The sequence below is a fragment of the Lipotes vexillifer genome, unplaced genomic scaffold (assembly GCF_000442215.2).
Source record: "Lipotes vexillifer unplaced genomic scaffold, Lipotes_vexillifer_v1.1 scaffold451, whole genome shotgun sequence".
In the NCBI taxonomy this organism is placed as follows: Eukaryota; Metazoa; Chordata; class Mammalia; order Artiodactyla; family Lipotidae; genus Lipotes; species Lipotes vexillifer.
This window is the reverse complement of record NW_006795989.1, coordinates 683,362-695,451: the sequence shown is the minus strand read 5'-3', so window position 1 is coordinate 695,451 and position 12,090 is coordinate 683,362. Positions and strand designations below refer to the sequence as shown.

General features: G+C 50.3%; 1 protein-coding gene across 1 annotated transcript in view; it reads left to right on the top strand.

Annotated features, from left to right (window-relative positions):
* NAT10 (N-acetyltransferase 10) overlaps window positions 1-7,648 on the top strand; it is a 37,289-nt gene extending 29,641 nt beyond the window's left edge. Inside the window, exons 23-28 of the mRNA XM_007468077.1 lie at window positions 138-310; window positions 823-942; window positions 1,357-1,455; window positions 1,838-1,911; window positions 2,945-3,028; window positions 7,537-7,648. Coding sequence (XP_007468139.1) covers window positions 138-310; window positions 823-942; window positions 1,357-1,455; window positions 1,838-1,911; window positions 2,945-3,028; window positions 7,537-7,648 — 662 coding nt within the window. The remainder of the gene's footprint in view (window positions 1-137; window positions 311-822; window positions 943-1,356; window positions 1,456-1,837; window positions 1,912-2,944; window positions 3,029-7,536) is intronic.
* Window positions 7,649-12,090: the final 4,442 nt, after the last annotated feature.

Here is a 12,090-nt window from a genome sequence, read left to right as displayed (position 1 = left end):
CCTGCTGAAGGCCCCGTGGGGGAGCAGCTGTTGGGTGCCACCTGGGGACTGTGGTTGTGAGCGCCATCTGGGAATCTCGTCGGACCCTGCAAGGGTGTTGGGCTCACCTGACTCATCTGGCTCTGTTGCATGTCCAGCCCTGTGCCGGGAGGAGCTGGAAGCACTCTTCCTCCCCTATGACCTGAAGAGGCTGGAGATGTATTCACGGAACATGGTTGACTATCACCTCATCATGGACATGATCCCGGCCATCTCCCGGATGTATTTCCTGAACCGGCTGGGGGACCTGGCCCTGTCTGCTGCCCAGTCGGTAGGTTACCTGCTGCTCGTGTGCTGGTTTTGTGGAGCAGTTTATAGGCCGGGTGTTGGTCAGATGCTTTGACGTAACTTTGTGCATTTAATTCTTCGTGGTGCTGATGGGGGGTAGTGGTCTCACCTTTCACACGTGGGGACTCTTGGGCTTTCCAGTCGAGCTGTGTGCCCAGCAGTACAGTAAGTAAGTAGAAGTGCTGCAGTGTGGACCCACGTTCCTCCAGCCCCACCACGTTGCCTTGATTCTTACTCTGCTTCATCAGAGGTCCAGGAGCACCTTGTACTTGTAACGTAGCTGTAAAGCAGCTATTTGCCGGGATAAGAAGTTAGTTTGGAGATTTCAGGAGGAGGGAGTTTTCCTGGTGGTTTCAGTAACAGGATGAATGGGAAGATTCCACAGTAGTGTCAGTCAGTGTTTTGGTCAAGAGAGTGTAACTCTGGTTCTTGGTGTCGTTTTAATGGGCAAAAGCCTGTCCTGGCAGCCACTCCAACAGATTCTCCATCCCCCAGGCTCTTCTCTTGGGGATTGGCCTGCAGCACAAGTCTGTAGACCAGCTGGAAAAGGAGATTGAGCTGCCCTCAGGCCAGTTGATGGGACTTTTCAACCGGATCATCCGCAAGGTTGTGAAGGTAACCTCAGCTGAGGGCAGGGCTTTGGCCTGTGTTGGAAAATGTGTCAAGCCCACTCCCTGCCCCAGGGTGCAGAAATGTTAACGTTTGGCTGTGTTTGCTGCAGATCTTCACACACACACACACACACACACACACACACACACACACACCCCACACACACACACACACACACACACACACACACACACACACACACACACACGGAACTTCAGCTGGGTCTGTAACGTTCCGCGTTGTCTCCCAGAGGCACCCCTGATGGGAGTGTAACATCTCCAGTCGGGGATCTCCTGCTCCTCCCGTGAGCGTGTGTACTCCTAAACCGTGCAGGGTGCGTGTTGAATGACTTGGTAACGAGTGACTTGGCCTCTGCTGCTCCTTCATCTTCTGCTTCTTGGCCTTGGTCTTTTGTAGCTGTTTAATGAAGTGCAGGAGAAGGCCATCGAGGAGCAAATGGTGGCAGTGAAGGCCGTGGTTATGGAGCCCACGATGAAGACGCTGAGTGACGACCTGGTACGAACACCGAACGTCCGCCCCTCCCTTGTAGGAGAGTCCCCGCCACTAGTGTTCTGGGGGTGTGAGGGGCGCACTCCCCGAGTCTCCCTGCCCCTTGCGTGCCCACCTGGCCCTTGACGAGGCCCCCCGCTGAGTGCGTGTGCGAGCTGGCAGTCCGGCAGCTGCTGTTGTGAACTACTTGTTTGATCGTTTAGGTTTTTAGAAGGCACGTTTTATGTTCATACACACTGAGTAAGAGCTGCCTCTAATGCTGTGGGAGGGAAACGTGCAGAAGGGAGGCCTGCTGGTCGTCACGGTCACGTTCTGCCCCCTGGCCTTTCCCTGCCATTTGTCCCCTGCCTGACTCTGACCTACTCTCTGTATGGGACTTCGACCACAGGATGAAGCAGCAAAGGAGTTCCAGGAGAAACACAAGAAAGAAGTGGGGAAGCTGAAGAACCTGGACCTCGCTCAGTAAGGCCCCTCGTGGGAAGCACAGAACCTCTGCTGGTTGCTTCTAATTCGCTTCCTGGGTGCCCTGGAAGCTGTGTTTCATGGGATCATTTTTAGAAGCACTAGCAGCTAAAAACCTCCTAATTGACTAATTGCATAATTTTGAAGGATTTGTTTTCCCCAGATCAGCTCTGCCACTTTGTAAGTCATGACTTGCAGGTCGTGTTCCTGAGATCCCTTGGGCCCCATGTCATGCCCCGGGCCCCTTAGGGAAGGGGGATGCTGATCCATGAGCATCCACTTTCAGTGGCCACTTTTTAATATTTGGCTTTTGACGTGAATTTGTTTGAAGAAAAGATCCTACTGCCAACGAACCAACAAAACCCCTTGTTCTACAACCCTCCATGCCCTGGAGATTGCAGTCCTCTTTGAGCTGCAGCTATAATGGTGGTACCCACCCGGTAGATTGATGTGAATAACTGCTCCAGACTTGGTGGCCTCTGAGCCTCTTTGACCTGTAGTCCCGTTGCTGGGTCATTAGTGATGGTGGTTGTTGGATGTGAGATGGAGGCGGCCAGGAGGTCCGTGGGCAAAGTATTGAGCTCTGCACGCAGCTTTGCAGCATCAAAGCCTTGACTTGTCAGGACTGCCAGATCCCAGAGAGGTGGGGCGAGGTGGGGCAGACATGGCCCAGTCCAAGGGCGTGTGGGCTGTGGAGGTGGCGGTGAGCAAGGAGATGCTGGGGGTGACAGGAGGCTCCTCTGGTGGGCGGGTGGGCGGTTGCTGAGAGTCAGGTGGCAGAAGTCGGGCAGCTGCCTTCTGCGCGGATCGACCCCTGCTAGCAGGCCTGACCGTGCTTGTTCCGGTGAAGTTCCTGTCCCCTGGAGCTCAGCTGCACACCTGTCCCCTGCTCTCTGCTGTTCAAATGCTGGTGCAGCTCGGCCTGGCTTTCGTGGTAGGACGTGTGTGATGAAAACGTTGTCACTCTCTTACTTTCTTTTAAGCGGCCTTCTCTTCTTCTGAGCAGGCTTTGATATTTCCTTTTATTTTTTAGATACATAATCCGTGGGGACGATGAAGAATGGAATGAAGTTTTGAACAAAGCCGGGCAGAATGCCTCAGTTGTCAGCCTGAAAAGGTGAGGGGCTAGCATACATCAGGCAGGGGAGGCATTCTGGTCTCTCTGCTTCGCTGGTAACTTTCTCTAGGAAATAGGAGGTTGGAGCAAAAGCTTTGAGGAAAGTCACTATTCTTCCCTTTGAGGGATGCTATTTTTGTATCATAGCTCCCACTGATCAGGCAGGGCCATTGCTTAGGCCTGGATCTCTGCATCCCCCGTATTCTCAGACATGCCAGGGAGACAGGCTTGAGAACAACAGCCTTGGAGTTGCCGCTACCTGAGCACTTCCTGGGGGCTTTAATGCAGCATCCCCTTCGTGCTCTAAACAGAGGTAGCTTTTTTCTTACATCACTGCTTTATTTATTTTTATTGAAGTATGATTGGTTTATAATGTGTTAATTACTGCTGTACAGCAAAGTGACTCAGTTATACATATGTATACATTCTTTTTCATATCCTTTCCTATTATGGTTTATCACAGGACCTTGTTGTTTATCCATTCTGTATATACCGGTTTGCATCTGCTAATCGCAAACTCCCAATCCATTCCTCTCCCACCCCCCTCCCCCTTGGCCACCCACAGTCTGTTCTCTATCTCTGAGATTCTGTTTCTGTTGTTTTTTTTTTTTTTTCCAGGCTTAATAAGCTCGACCTCTCTAAACTCACCCTTGCACTCTACCCCCTCAAACCTGGTTACTATTTTGCTTTTTTAATAGGGTTTTATGTGTGTTATACACATATATAGTTCAATTTGTGTATGTCTTTTTTGAAACTTTTCCTGATAAAACACACAGCTTCTTCATTATTTGTGCTTTTTAAAATTGCTGTGGCCCTGTCTTTTCCCCAGATTTGCTCTATTGATCTCTTTTTTTCCCCCCTTAATATTTATATCTTTATTTATTTTTGCTGTGCTGGGTCTTAGTTGCGGCATGCGGGATCTTCCTTGCAGCATGCAGGATCTTTTAGTTGCGGTATGCGGACCTCTTAGTTGTGGCATGCAGGACTCTTAGTGTGGCACGCACGCTGGATCTAGTTCCCTGACCAGGGATCGAACCCGGGCCCCCTACATTGGGGGTGTGGAGCCTTACCCACTGGACCACCGGGGAAGTCCCTGTTTCTGTTTCATAGATAGGTTCAATTTGTGTCATTTTTAGATTCCACACATAAGTGGTATCATACAGTATTTGTCTTTCTGACTTATTTCACTTAGTATGATGAACTCTAGTTGCATCCATGTTGGTGCAAATGGCATTATTTCGTTCTTTTTTACAGCTGAGTAGTATCCGATTGTATATCTGTACCACATCTTCTTTATCCATTATTCCTCTGTTGATGGACATGTAGGTTGTTTCCATGTCTTGGCTAGTGTGAATAGTGCTGCTGTGAACATAGGGGTGCATGTATCTTTTTGAATTATAGTTTTGTCCGGATATATGCCCAGGAGTGGGATTGCTGGATCATATGGTAATTCTATTTTTAGTTTTCTGAGGAACCTCCATGCTGTTTTTCACAGTGGCTGCACCAACTTTACATTCCCACCAGCAGTGTAGGAAGGTTCCCTTTTCTCCACACCCTCTCCAGCATTTGTTATTTGTAGACTTTTTAATGATGGCCATTCTGACCAGTGTGAGATGGTACCTCATTGTAGTTTTTTTTTTTTTTTTTTTTTTTTTTTTGCGGTACGCGGGCCTCTCACTGTTGTGGCCTCTCCCGTTGCGGAGCACAGGCTCCGGACGCGCAGGCTCAGCGGCCATGGCTCATGGGCCCAGCCGCTCCGCGGCATGTGGGATCTTCCCGGACCGGGGCACGAACCCGTGTCCCCTGCATCGGCAGGCGGACTCTCAACCACTGCGCCACCAGGGAAGCCCCCTCATTGTAGTTTTGACTTGCATTTCTCTGATAATTAGAAATGATGAGCATCTTTTCATGTGCCTCTTGGCCATCTGTATGTCTTTGGAGAAATGTCTCCAGGTCTTCTACCCATTTTTTGATTGGGTTGTTATTTTTGTTTTTAAGTTGTATGAGCTGTTCGTATATTTTGGCAATTAAGCCCTTGTCCATCGCATCATTTGCCGATGTTTTCTCCCATTCTGCAGGTTGTCTTTTCATTTTGTTTATGGTTTCCTTTGCTGTGCAAAAACTCGTAAGTTTGATTAGGTCTCATTTGTTATTTTTGTTTTTATTTCTTTCTATTGCCTTGGGAGCCTGACCTAAGAAAACATTGGTATGATTTATGTCAGAGAATGTTTTGCCTGTGTTCTCTTCTAGGAGTTTTATGGGTATATCACTGGTTTAAAGATGAAGTAACCGAGGCTCTCAGGTGTTAAGTGACTTCCCAAGAAGCATATAGCTAGTAAGAGACAGAGCCAGAATCAGGACCAGGTTTGTCCACTGCAAAGCCCAGAGTTTTACCTGTTATACTCTCCTTCCTCTAAGCCAGTGGTTCTCAAAGTTTTGGATCTCAGAGTTCCTTTATATCATAAAAATTATTGAGGACCCCAAAGGGCTTTTGTGCGTGTGGGTTTTATCTATCACTATTTCCCACTTTTTAGAGGCACAGATGTAGAGAACAAACGTATGGACACCAAGGGGGGAAAGCGGGGGTGGGGGGGAGGTGGTGGTAGTGGTGGGATGAACTGGGAGATCGGTGCTGACATGTATACACTAATATGTATGAAATAGATAACTATTAAGAACCTGCTGTATAAAAAAAATTAAATTAAAAAAATTTCCCATTTTAGAAATGAAAAACTGAGAAATTAAAAAAAATGTTTATTCATTCAGAATTAACAGTCATGGACTCATTATGGGTTTTTTGTTTTTAAAAATACCTTTTTCATAAAAATTTTAGTGAGAAGAGTGGCATTGTTTTACATTTACATTTTTGCGAATCTTTTTAGTATCTGGCATACTAGAAAGCAGCTGGATTCTCCTGTCTGCTTCTGCATTCAATCTGTTGTGCTATCACACATCTTGTAGCCTCTGGAAAACAAAACAATTGGGAGAAAATGAAAGTGGAAGAGGCAAATAATGTATTAGGATTATTATGAAAATGGTTTTGACTTTGGGGCCCACCAGGAAGGGTCTTGGGGGACTCCAGGACTCCTTAGACTACTCTTCGAAAACCTTCGCCCTCAGCTGCTGCTTTGCAGAGCGGTGTGTTTGTAGATGACGGTGGTTCCGTGGGGTGGCACTTTCACTGGAGTTTCCCTTGGGAAGACAGTGACACCTCCCCTGCCCTGGGCCTCTGGAGATGAGGCTTCCACAGCTGGTTTGGGGGTTTGTGGGAGGATGAGTTCTTGGCATTGCCATAAACAGGGTCCCCTGAAGAGTTTATTTGGAAAGAGGAAATCTTGTGACTCTAGGAACCATAGTTCCCAGAAATCAGATACTCTCTTCTCCTGTCTCCATAAATCACTGTGCTACCTGGAAGATTCCAGCATCGATGGTAGCCTCATTTTCCTGATGGTCTCTGATGTGGCACAAAAGCCCGCTATCAGCGTGTCCTAATTTCTGGTTTGGACAATATGGCAGATGCGGCCCAGGGCACGTGATGGCTGCGTATTGAGTGTGGTGGCTTTGAACAAGGCCGGCTCTGGGCCTGGTGTGGAGACGGCCTGGTTCTGTGCTCCGCAGAGCTCAGTCTCTCCCACTGTTGGTTTGGCTGTCCCTGCCCCTGAGGAGCCATCTGCATTACCCAGTCTGTGTGGCCATTCATGCACTTGAGGGGTCTGGGGAAATGTGAAAGCTTGCACCTTTGGAGGTAAAAATAGTGATAACTGTCATTCCGAATTCTTTGAGGCCTTCTGTTTTCTGAGCAGTCACTTCATTCAGGTGATGTTAGGTCTCAGGACAGAATTGCTCACCCTCCCCTTATAGGGAGGTGTTTGTTTCCAGGGAAAAATGACACTGGAGAAAATCTTTAACCTATAAGGGGAAAGGAAGGTGGCCATTTGCCGAGCTATTCTCACGTTAATCTATCTGTGAGGAACCTACCGGCCAGCTGAAATATGTACCCGAGTTACTATTCCTTTGGGTTTTCTTCTCATTTAGGAAAAATAAAATAACACATCAAAAAGTATTGTATGGTTTTCCTGGGAGTTTCATGCTGTGTATTATGGACTATCCTGTCATTGGGATAATATGTCTGGTTTCCAGGGTAATCCTTAGTGGTTAAGTGGTGGGAAGGAATTTTCCTTGTTAACGCCTTAGATTTTTCTGAAAGTCGTGGGAGGGGGGAACATACAGATTTCAGGAGTTAAGGCGTAGATTTGTTCCTCCACAGACTGAGAGCTTGGTTAGGGCAGGAGCTGGGTTGGTGTGGTGTACCCCCAGACCCCAGCACAATGCCCTGTAGGCCTGCGGAGGACATTGCTGTGTGACTGCACGTTCTTACATCACGTTTCAGATGGCGGAAACCCTTTTTCAGACAAAGCAAAGCAAGCTTAAAGCAAAGCAGTCTGAAAGGTTACAGATACAGGCATGCTTCATTCTTTCTCTTTCTACTCCTGTTTTTTCTTCTCCAGTGACAAGAAAAGGAAGTTGGCAGCCAAACAAGAACCCAAACAGAACAAAAAGTTGAAGAAAAACAGAGATGTGAAGAACAAAAAAGATACAAAACTGAAGTGGAAGAAATAGTGGAGAGTAACTTGGGTGTCGGCGGCTGACTCGTAAGGAGATACCCTGACTTTCTGAGCTCTCTCTGGCTGGACTGAGTGGCAGCTGACTAGATTATTAAAAGCAAGTCACTTCTGAATGGGTCTGCTTAGAACTCGATGGTTGGCAAACCTCCGGCACCGTCTCTCCTCCCCCCAGTCCAGGCCTGTCTTTCCCATTCGTTCATATTTTGCTTTGGGCCCAGATTTTTCGGTTCCTTCTCGCACGTGTAGAAGCCACGCTGGCTCTTGTTCCTTCTCGGGCGTCAAGTACACAGTCTTCTGGGGATGTTCAGGAGGCTGCTGGGGGAGCACCGGGGCCTCTTGTTATGAACTTGTCCAAACTCCCTGGGGCCTGGAGCCGCAGAGGCTCTAGTCCAGCCAGGACTGGCGTCCTGGGACCCACACTGCTGTGTGCCGTTCCTCTTCTGGCCCTGGCAGTGGCCCAGAAAAGCCTGAGTTCTTAGGATAGGAAGGATATGACATCTGAGTCCCCAATACCTGTTATTTCATCCATTTGGGAAAAAATGTTGGGAAAGACCCTTTTGCTAGCAGGGATTGAGGGGGTTAGAGAATCTATTTTTAATAAATTACATCCTAGAAAGATCAGCTGCCTGTGTGCTCGTCAACTGAACGTAGGTGGAAGTTGCACTTTGCTCATTTCTTTTGGTGGATCTTGGCTGCCGGTACACTTGGGAGGGTGCTGGCATCAAGGCCGGGGGTGGGCAGCGTGGCCAGGGTTTACGGACCCAGGAGCCCATGGGAGAAGTGGCCGTGCTGACCGGTGCTCACTGTGGTGGTTCCGAGGGACTTGGGATGGCACCTGGAAGCCAGCTAGCTGGGCCTCTCCTGCCTAGCTCCTGTCAGGTCATTTGGTCCTCTCCACAGAAATTATGTGGTGGCTTCATGTGTATTTTGGAATGTTTGATGGTGTCTGCTTTCCGTCCCGAATCTGATACCATTGTTATTGAAACCTTGACCCTGCATCCCCAACCAGGGATCGAACCAGGGCCCCCTGCAGTGGAAGCGTAGAGTCCTAGCCACTGGACGGCCAGGGAATTTCCCCTCTGCTGGTCCTGTAGGATTGTTCCTCATCCACGTCACCAGGCGCAAGGAGAGCTCAGAGTGGAAGTCAGTTCCGTTGCGCTCTGGTTCTGATCCGCCTTTCTCCCCACCTCCGCATGTGGGTTAATGGCGATCCTTCGGAGCTCGCTGACCGTGTCGGATTTCAGCTTCTGTATTTTTCCTTATTTTTAAAAAATTCATGTAGTGGCCTTGGTTACTGATCTTCCTTGGTTTTTCATAGACTTTAAAAGGACTGGTTCTCTGTGAGTCCAAATAGATCCTTTCCTCAGCCCTGATAGGTAATCTGGTTCCTAGAAGTCTAGCATGTGGACGGGGAAGGAAAGGGAGCTTCTGGACTAAAGAGGATTAAACGTGCAACTCCCAGGACAGATGGCCACGGGGAGACAAGCAGATTCTGACTGTGTACCTGGGACCGCCGCGCCTTGTCCCCGTAGGCGTAGGGCCTTTTGTCTCCTGGGGCTGCAGACCCCCTATTAAGTCTGAAGGAAAGTTTAGAGATGAAAAAAAATTTTTGATCCATTTTTCTCAGGTGAGTGCCTGAGCCTGCCTTTCAAAGAGGATTTTCTTAAGGAGAGTGGCTAAAAAGCAAAGTCACAGCCCCAGATGGTCTGAGCTGAATGGCATCTTAAAGCTCTCCAGCCACATTGTCCCACAGGTGCAGGACCCAGATCGGCCGAGCCCTTGCTCGGCCCCTCTAGCCCCAAAGCCCGTCCTCTGATCTGCTCCAAGGAGCCTTCCTGGCCTTGACACTGGCTCTGCCTGGCCCTTGCTGTGACCTGGGGCACACCTCGTAACCCAGGTCCACATCTTTGTAAGCCGCAGGTGGTAATGACAGCACCTCCCTCACGGGGCTGGCCTGAGGAGCTGAGAACGGTGCCTGGCATGCAGCAGGCACTCACCAAGCCTCTCTGGGTTCTGTGGCACGTGCCAGTGTAACCCGGGGAGCTGCTCCATTACCCACGAGCGCTAAGATGGACTGAATGTGGCCTGGCTGGCTTTGTTCTAAACCACAGCCTGTGCTAGAAGAGGCCCACCAGGGCAGCTAGGAGCATGTGCTTTGTAGTCAGACCAGTCCAGCTCTGTGTTCTCTGACAAGCCTCTTGACTGACAGCCTTTCCCTTTGCGCATGAAGAGGAAGTGAGCATTTCACCTACTATGTACAGTCTTGGCCTTTTTATTTGCAAAATGTGTGTTCCTAAACAGGTCTCTGCACTTGGTGGTTGTAATCTTGGGGTCTCCTCCAAACCTGAAAAGGCACGCCTCCCCCAGACCTCACCATCTGGCCTCCAGACAGAGTGACATCTGTAAAGCTCGCTGTCTCAGGAAATCTCACTTGCAAAATGAATTCAGATAGGCTGCCTATGAATGCTGTCACCAGCCTGGGGAAGGGGCTGAAGAAGCCTGAACAAAGAAGAGTCCTCAATGGTCTCCACCCCCCCACCCCACTCCCCCGAGCTGGGAGGGGGCCAGTACTGGCCGGCTTCAGTGCTTCCAGTGCTCATCTGTCCCCCATAGTCCCGGAGGACTCCGGGGTGACCAGGAGATGACACAAAGGGGGCTGTTGAGGCTGGGGGAGGGGAGGAAATCAGTGACCGTCACCTTGGACAAATACAGACTCATTATCAGAGACCATTACACTGTCCGAAGGCCTGGAGGGGGTGGGGTTGGCATCCCCAGGGCCTGAATAGGCAGTTCAGACTCCGAAAGGCTGCCCTCCACTCTGTAAACAACTGGTGAAAGTTGAAAGGTGGTGTGGATTCTGCAGAAGGGTGGGGCGGCAGGAAAGGGAGATGCTGAAGCTTTTCTTGTGTTGCTTGCAGTGGTTCTGCTGAGGAGAAAGCTGTGATAATCCGGCATCTGGATGCTATCGGGCAACCAACCGGCAGGAGCAGAAAGGAAAGGGGGCCAGATGCTGCTGAGGAGGGCAGGCTTGGTGTCGGCCTTGGTGGCCCAGGCTGGACTCGGGCTCCCTCTGCTCTGGATGGCTTTCCTGTGGAGATTCCGGCTGAGTTAGCCCAGCTTCTCACTGCCTGCGGGGCAGCTAGAGTAGAACCAAGTCCCCCTTGCTTTTCAGGGACTCCTGCTAAGGAGAAGTTCACTGTCTTCTTTCTGGCCTGCCTTTGGCTGCCGACAGCCTGGAGCAGGCAGCAGACGAGAGGTGCCCCCATGCTCCGGAGCAGCGGCCCGACGAGGATGCCCGGCTGCCAGGGCAAGTGAGGTGACCAGACACACCCCCATTTCTGTTCTAGTCCTCCTGGCCCCTTGGAGAATGTCCGATTTTTTTCTAATTATTTAAGTGCTTGCTTTAGAGCATGTTTCTGCTACACGCAGGCTCAAAAGGGTCCCGCCCCTCCCTTATCTCACCTTCCCTTCAACCGTCTGCCCCCCAAAAAGAGAAAATATGGCTGAGCTTCCATCTGGAGCCAGGTGCTGACTAGATCTTGCCTCTTAGGCAGCGTGCTTCACTGAGGCACGTCCTGCAGGGCTGGGGGACTTGTGGGGAGGGTGGACACGGACCTCCGCGGGGGAGCCCCTGCAGGTGGCGAGTGCTGGGGAGGGAGCACCCCACAAGCTCCCTCAGGGGCCTCGGACCAGGAGGATGGTGCCGAGGGGTGCGCCTCCTCCCCAAGGCCCCCAGAGGGCGCCATGGTCCGTGCTGAGCCCTCTCCCCACAGAGGCCAGGGCCCCAGGCTGCCCTGCCTGGGCTCCACCAAGCAAAGCCCACGGCAGGCCTTTCCCGGGACTCACCCTGTGCGGTCTTCACGTTGTCCCCCAGCTCCTGAGTCCTGGCCTGTCGGTCACTGAACCACAGCCACTCCAGTCAGTGTTCCAAGCAGCCTTAGGAATTTCTCTGCCTGCTTCAGGCAGGAAACATTTTTCAAAGCCTTTATTTCTGCCTGGACTTCGCACCTAAGACAAACTACAACCGACCCCAGAAAACCCTTGGGCCTGAGTCACTGGCTTCCGGTCCTCCCTGCATTAACAGGTAACACAACCAGCTCGGGCTCAGCAGGGTCTGAAGGCAGCAGCCCCCAAAGGGCGGGGGTCCCTCCTCAGGCCCCCCTCTTCCTGTGCTGGGCCACACAGATTCTGACTGTGTGAGGGGGGGTTTGCAAACAACTATCCCAGCAGCCTCCTGCATCAGGGGTGTGGGGAACCTGGCCTCGGGGCAGACCAGCAAAGCCTCTGGCGGCTGTCTTTCTAAACACTTTTAAGTATAGTTGATTTACACTGTTAATTTCTGCTTTACAGCAAAGTGATTCAGCTATATGTGTGTGTGTGTGTATATATATATATATATATATATATATATATATATATATATATATATATATATAT